We start from the raw sequence: 7,330 nt of genomic DNA on the forward strand, positions 1-7,330 counted from the left end.
CGAAGATTTCAGCAGCCTCGAACAATCTGGCTGTCGCAGTATTGAGAAAGATCCCCGAATCTAAAGTCGGCATTCCATGATCGAGTACCCCTTCATTTCACGTGATTTCCTCTTTGAAAGACCGCCTGAACCGAGCACACAGGCGTGGCGGTACAATACGCAAAGAAGACAAACACGCGACCAAGGAAGCATGAAGGAGACGCAATACGCGTATGCTTCTCTTTACACTTGGTTTCACTTGAGCGCAGCCTAGAATCCGTCCAAACAGGCCCAAAAGACCAAAAGCGCCAAGTCACGACGCACTCACTGTCCTCGAATGGTTTAGCCCGCGATACCAGACAGACGACGGGCGGTGCGATGGGGCGCTTTTGGTGCTGCTTGATTATACCCACCGGATCGTCGTTGGCTGCGCGTTGACTTTTGGTGGAACAAGGTTCTATGGTGGCTGGAAGGGCAGGTGTGACGGGCGCCGTATGCACGCAATGATAGAAAGAGGGGCGCGATACGCGATGAAAAATTTGATCGTAGAAAAGTCTATACCAAACCATGGGGTGAGTTTGCAATTAATTTAATGGCGGACGCCACCGAAGATTGGTCGCAAGCGCGCATGGTCAGTGTTTTCGCTTGGCGAAGAGGAAAGCAGGCGGAAACGCTCACAGATGACCAACACGTCAGTGACCCCGATCCAGCACGTTGGAAAATCAAATGTATCTCACAATGTTTGGAGCCGCTGACTCGCCTGCAGTGCCCTCAGCAGTCCCCAAAAAATTTCCTCGCGGAATTCAGGCGCAAGACCCATTTAACGGGCGAAACGTGTGCAATTCATGTAGTTGCCGAGCCTGAAACCCGAGTCAACATATAAAGAAGCTATGCGACCTTTGAAAGCGCGCGCGGCGGGCAGCGCGAGTGTTGCGATGAAAATCTTCGCCACCGCGAGGGTTGCAGCAGTCTGCAGGGGAGTCGTTTTCATCGCAACTCTGTGGAGCCCTTCGCTCCCTCCCGCCCGCCCCACTTCCCCTTCTAGCCACCACACTACACCGTAAAGGCTGCGTTGAAATATGCGCCAGGATTGGCGGAACACAATCCTGATAAAGCGTTTAAAACGCGGCGCCATGATGACAGCCTGCATAACGAGACTCGTTTATACGCCCAAACTCGCACGACCGCAGCCAATGCCACCATCCGCCAATCAAGCGAAGATCTGGTTTTTTGTGCGCTTGCTAATCCTGCGCTCGTTTCTGCGTGAATTTCGACGTTGACGCGTTCACCTCCGAATCACTTGCTGCCGCTCTACTGGCAAGAACGAGCAGGGGCACTCGCGGCGTCAAATGTAACCCAGAGAGAGCAGACGTCGCTACCTACTTCATGACATTATGCGCCGTATTCAGCTGCAGAACCTGCCGACATCAGTCCCGCGGATCTTTTTAAACCATGCTTCAAGTCAGACATCCCCTCCCGGCCGTAGCATTATGAAAGGAGCCTCCATAGAGTTCGCGTGTCCAAAACCAAAAAATCCCCCCCCCCCCCCCCCCCCCCCCCAAACGCACACGGCGGCGCAAAAATCCCAAAGGCATCTCCATACAGGAACCCCCGGGCATACAGGACCGGCGAACAGAATAGAGGCCGGCTGCTTCAAGCGCCGCCCTTTGTTCGACTAGCTCGGGACGGGCGCCATACGGGCCGAAACCGCCCCCCCCCCCCCCCCCCCACACACACACACACACTTAACAGCTGTACCCTTTATATCGGGCGGTAGCTTGCGCCACCTAACTTACAAAAATGTGGACCAAAAGTACCATTTCTTTCCTTCGCCAATTTGTTTACCCCCTGCAATTTCCTAACTATCACCGGGCTGTGTGGAATATCACCCGCCTATCCCTAGCTCCTTCAGTCAGTTGTACATCATTCAATTCCTTCCAATATATTTTCCACGAGTCTTCCAATCTCCTCCGTTATTAAAGTGCACTTATCATCCATTCCACTTTCGTCTAAAAACTCCAGCGCTCCAACTAAATCCGTCGCCCCCTCCGGGAGGGCGGGAGCAAGTCCTGTGCACCTCAACGACACATGCTCTATTGTCTCGTCTTCCCCTTGGCATACGGCACACCGCATATCCATTTCCTCATACTTTTATGTCCTAGTCCTCAATGCTCCTAGCCTCGAATAACAACGAGCTCCCCCGTGAATTATCCTATCAATGTTCCCATTTCCCGTTTTCATCCCCTATACTTAAAACTGATTTTACTTGCATTCTTCCCTCCCACAACGAGCCACAAGCAGCCCAGGGTCGGCGATAGCATGTTTTGAGCCGGTCCTGACGCATAGTTGTCAGCTCAGCCCAGCCACGTCCAAGAGTCTACTCTTCCCGACACAAACGCGGATAAAACGTTCCAGTTCACGAGGCCCAGGTGGGCTCACCAGACCAGAGACAATCCGTCACCTCATCGCCCTTCAACCTGGACGGCGCTCTCCAACTGGGGGCCGGCGTTCGACCGAGACTACCATGGTCAATTGGTGGAAATCCATTCACAGCGCCCACAGTGTAACGAGCATAAATGTAGAAGCGCATGGAGAAAAAAAAAAAAAAAAGAACACCAATTATGCCAATTGTGCAGACAACTCCAAATGATGTGGCCTCAGTGTAACGATAAGCCTGGACTCGATGTCGATATAGCGCTGCATTATTCATAGCCTTCACAGCTAAAGGTTTTTTCTGCAAGGTAGGAAAAATCCTTGCCACCCTCCCCAACTGCTACCTCGACGGCGGGTTTCCTTCTGCATCTTGGGGCTGGATAAGCCGGGAGTTTATCCCGACTTATCCACCCTTAATATGCAGCAGCAAAAAGACTTTCCCCGCCACGAAGACAGCAGTGGGAGAGGAGTTTCCTACTTTGCGGAAAATGATTTTGTAGGTCGGCCTTTAATTCGCAACATGCGCCTCCTTTCGCAGAGATGTACTAGAGATGACCACGCCCTATTAGATTCGATGCAGAAGCCCTAAAAAACATGGAAGGCGCGTCGGTTTCCCCCAACGACTTCTCCTGTCAGTTCCAGTTGCGAAAGTTCTACGAACCTGACGCGGCAGTTAAACGCACCAGCTGCATCATCGTGACGTAACGACTACTCGTTCCGGCATTTATCGCCGCAACAAAATCGTGAACGGTGCCACAAACCACAATTTCGGATTTCAACGATATGGATCGACAACCTGGGGCACGTGCTCCGCACTACAACGGCTATCAGCGCCGCGAAACTTTCCTGCACCTGCAACAGGTTTGACTCGCCAAGCCGCTAAAACAAAAACAAACAAACAAAAAAAAACACAAAAAGCTTAAATCAGTTCCAGCAGTGCATGCACCGAAAGATCAACTCGTTTAAAAATAGATGTGCGTGAAAAGCACAAGCGGTAAGGAGTTCGCGAGGCGAACCGCATTTTTCGCGCCGTGCAAATAAGCCATCCATCCTGGACAACGCACCGCTATCGGTTTGGTCCAAGCGGAGTAAACTAAACGTATTTATCGTTGGAAGTTAATCTAAGTACAGACTTTAAACGAACACGCTAGGTCCGAAAACCACCCTTCCTAGCTAGTCCCTCCCGACCGACGCTATGGACGTGACCAATACATGAATTTTTTTTTTGTGTGTGTGTGCGTGCGTGCGCGAGCAATTACTGGCGCGGTCAAGTCGATCAGCCGCAGTCAATGCGCCGTGACCTCGCACTTCTAGTCTACACATCTTGACTGTGCTGACTTGTGGCGAAACAGCTTTTCGGCATATTCGGGCGAAGTCTGCTCTACGCGGTGCGAAAAACAGCTTGTCCCTAGCGATGTGCGAATACTGCTTAGAAAACCGCAGCGTCAACACTGCAAAGAGCCGGCATGTCGTGAGCTTCCCTAGAACTTTGACGGCTGTGAATAACTGAACGCAATTCGCACGCCCCTACTTGTCTTATAAACGCCATGTAGTTCGAACAACTGTTTTTCGATTCTCCGTACTAAAACGACTCGAAGATTCAGAAGACTCCGACACGGTCCTGAAAAGAAACTTTCCGGAAAGGTAATACCAAACGAGCTCTCGATTGCGTCACTACAAAAGTTCCAAATGAACAAAAAAAAAAAAAAAAAAAAAAAAAAGTAGCAAAAAAAAAAACCTTCACGAAGCCACTCATCGTCGGGTCGGGACAAATCCCGAAACCTTGTCGACGCGCCAAGGTGTAGTACCCTGGGCTCCCAACGCGGACACAAGCTCCCCTAATTCGATTTTCAGCCCAAGAAACTCGGCCCGTGGCCAAGAAAATGGCGTCACACTCGGCGCACTTCGGAGGAGCTCCGCTCCTCCCGAGAGTTTACGAGCTCACTAATTTACAGCTGCAAAGCGCGGCTGCAAATGCAGAAGGTCGAAATGAGATCCACAAACCCCACGCTGCTCGTTGCGTAAGGGCAGCGTGACATTTGAGCGCCGAGTTCTAAGGAACACAGTTCGTCCGGAAAACCGAGCAACCAGTGTTCGGACGATTAAACATATGCTAGAACACACCACACCCGCGCGTACTGGAGTTTGGAAAGCAGTGGGGGCGTTACGCACATACATCATCGCAACTACAGCTAGGAGTTCAAAAACCCAATTAAAGCCCCCACACGACGCGGAAGGCGTCAACCAGCTGTTTCCCCTCTGTCCCGTATTCCCCACTCTCAAAGCCACTTGCCAACTCCAGAAAACGAGCGCTCCCGGCGGAGGCTTTTGACCCCCTGCCAGCTCCCACTTGGCCGAATTTTGGGAGCAACAAGCGAGAATGGCGGAAAGTGGCACTCGGAATGCCCAGAAGCGGGGCAACTCCCCTCGTACGGGGGGAGGGGGGCGCACCCCCGCAAAGGCACGGTTTGAGCCCGCAGCAGGCATCCTTGCTCCCAGGTTTGCCGCCCCTGGGGAAGCCTTCGTGTGCAGGCCGCCCCTCTCTAACCCAAATCGTCGGGGGTTAAAAGATAAAAGACATGGTCCCCAGCAGCCGGAAACAAGCACTCGGGGCAGCGCACACGAGTCGCGTGACGGGTGCGCTGTCACGGCATCTCGTGTGGCTGCGCGGCTCGACTGTGGCGCTCAGTCTTGAGAGCCAGACACCGCCCATCCGAAAATTCGGCGGCGGCGGCGCCAACGAACGAAGAAAGGGGCGCCGGAGGAGAGAGACTCACCAGGCCTTGACTCTGACGAGCAGCTCACCCTCGGCGGCCGCTGGCTCGGGCTTTTTGAGAATCTTCACCGTCTTGAGACCGCCGAAGCCCGTGAGGACGACGGCCCGCATTTCTTTCACTGGAGGAGCAGCCGCGGCCTCTTCCGCAGCAGCCGGTGCAGCCGCCGCCGCCGCGGGCTTCGCCTGTTCCTCGGTCTTGGTGCCGGCTTCTGCCTCGGACATTGCGACGAGTTTCCGAAGGGGTTCAAAAGTGAAATCTGGAGCGACGCGGCGATGCTTGGTCGATTAACTACTGACGAAGCGCACACCTCGGCTGGCCCTGACTCAACTGGTGGTAGCGTTTGACAGCTAGCCAGGCAAGGAGGGAGAAGCGGCGCCAGGCGCAGGCGGTGCGAAGGCGGCGCGGAAGCACGCTTGCGCGCGCGTCGAAAGTAGTGCGGGGCGCGGGCAGCGCGGGGCGGCAGTGGCGGCGGCTGGCGGGTGCGAGCGGCGACTGCCGCTCGGCTGCTGTTGCTCCTGCAGTTTTCGGTGAAGTTGAGCGCGCGCGCTTTCCGGAACCCAAATTTTTCGCCGTGCAAACAAACGGTGGTGCAAAAAGAGCGAAGCTGGTTGCGGTTGGGGAGTGTGCTGCCTTCATGACACCTGACGCCCGGGCGCACTATGAAAGTATGACACCGCGTTCCATGCCAACTACGGAACAGCAGTATGCGGATTTTTCCCTATATCCGGCGATTTCCAGTTGGCGTGAGCATAGTGTGCACTTCTAAACTGGGCGTAAATCTAGGCATCAATCAGTAATTAAAGAAAAATCCGTTTTTTTTTTTTTTTTGCTTTGAGCTTGCTCTGTTGGGATGATTATGCAATTTTTATTGTTAAAATATTTTTTTTATAAATTCAACAAAATGCACAAAATTAGCCCCTTTTCGTCAATTTTTATTTCATTATCGCTTTGCACCTGGCAAATAAAACTTGTTTTTTTTGTTTTTTGTTTTTTTTTTAATCCCTGTAGATGTATTACAAATAAATAATGTTGAGGCTGTACAAAAAATACGTCACAGATTAAAAAAAAATTCTGAAGTTGTGAAAACAGTCAACAAAAGGTAAGGGCGCAAACGAGCTGGTGGTGGTTAAACATTTCGACAAAGACCCCGAGACTGGGACAAAAGGGGACGGACAAACACAAAGTCTTGAGACTTTGTGTTTGTCCGTCCCCTTTTCGTCCCAGTCTCGGGGTTTTTGTCGAAATGAAAAAAGTCAGTTTTGCTGCCTAATCAGCCGTCTATTCAACACTGAGCTGGTCCAAGTAAAAATACGAAACATAACGGCTTTATAAGAATAGTTTATTTTCTTTCATGTCAGAAAGTTTCGTTTCATTTAATTTATTTGCCTCAGGAGAGTCGGGAGTCGTCGCGCGGTGCGCCTAGAGGTGCGCCGCTCGCCGCTAGGCGCACGCGGCGGAAGTGACGTAGGGACGCCAGCACCGGTTGCTATGATACTGCCGCGCGGCGCCTGTTTCCATCGCTCATATGTGTCTCCTGCTTTAGCGTCACCATAGCGCCATGGAGAATAGAAGGATAGGAGAGGGCATGACGTCGGCCGCGTAGCCTCCACAAGCCATGCTCCCTTGACGCCTCGCCTCTTTCTCATTTTCCTCCTTACTCTCCTCACTTACCATGCTAACGTGACCACACCACGTGACCGTAGCTAGCCTTCGTCTTGCTATGGGGTACTAGAATACACCACAGTCTAGACTTCGATCTGATAGAACCTACCGGACGGGGCGCGCGCAAGTCCAAGGAGCCCTTCTACAATCAACCATCCATCTCACACGTGACATGTCACGCGCACCAATCGCCAGAGAGATCTGCGGTCACGCTGGGCACAAAATCGTTTAAACTTTTTATGACTAGGCTTCACCAATATTGCAACGTGCCCCCTCCTAGTACTTCTAACCTCCTTGTTTAGCGCCTCTTCACCGCGCAACACGCCACCTGACACGAGAGGTGAGAAGCTTTGTTCGCACGTAAGGCGATTTCCGGTCCGAAATGTGATTTCCGCAAAGGGTTCTGCGCATGCGCATTGCGTGCGCATGGGCATTGCGTGCGCTTCCACTCGCACGCAATGCGCATGCGCATTGCGTGC

The 7,330-nt window shown here is 52.5% G+C and overlaps 1 protein-coding gene across 2 annotated transcripts in view; it reads right to left on the reverse strand.

The window, feature by feature from the left end:
- The window catches only part of LOC8041780 (synaptic vesicle membrane protein VAT-1 homolog-like), a 44,857-nt gene extending 39,209 nt beyond the window's left edge, over positions 1-5,648 (reverse strand). For both annotated transcript variants that reach the window (XM_029991428.4, XM_002414955.5), the window contains exon 1: positions 5,190-5,648. In XM_029991428.4, coding sequence (XP_029847288.1) covers positions 5,190-5,410 — 221 coding nt within the window. In that variant the 5' untranslated portion in view covers positions 5,411-5,648. The remainder of the gene's footprint in view (positions 1-5,189) is intronic.
- Positions 5,649-7,330: the final 1,682 nt, after the last annotated feature.

The sequence above is a fragment of the Ixodes scapularis genome, unplaced genomic scaffold (assembly GCF_016920785.2).
Source record: "Ixodes scapularis isolate PalLabHiFi unplaced genomic scaffold, ASM1692078v2 PGA_scaffold9__187_contigs__length_104089568, whole genome shotgun sequence".
Lineage (NCBI taxonomy): Eukaryota > Metazoa > Arthropoda > Arachnida > Ixodida > Ixodidae > Ixodes > Ixodes scapularis.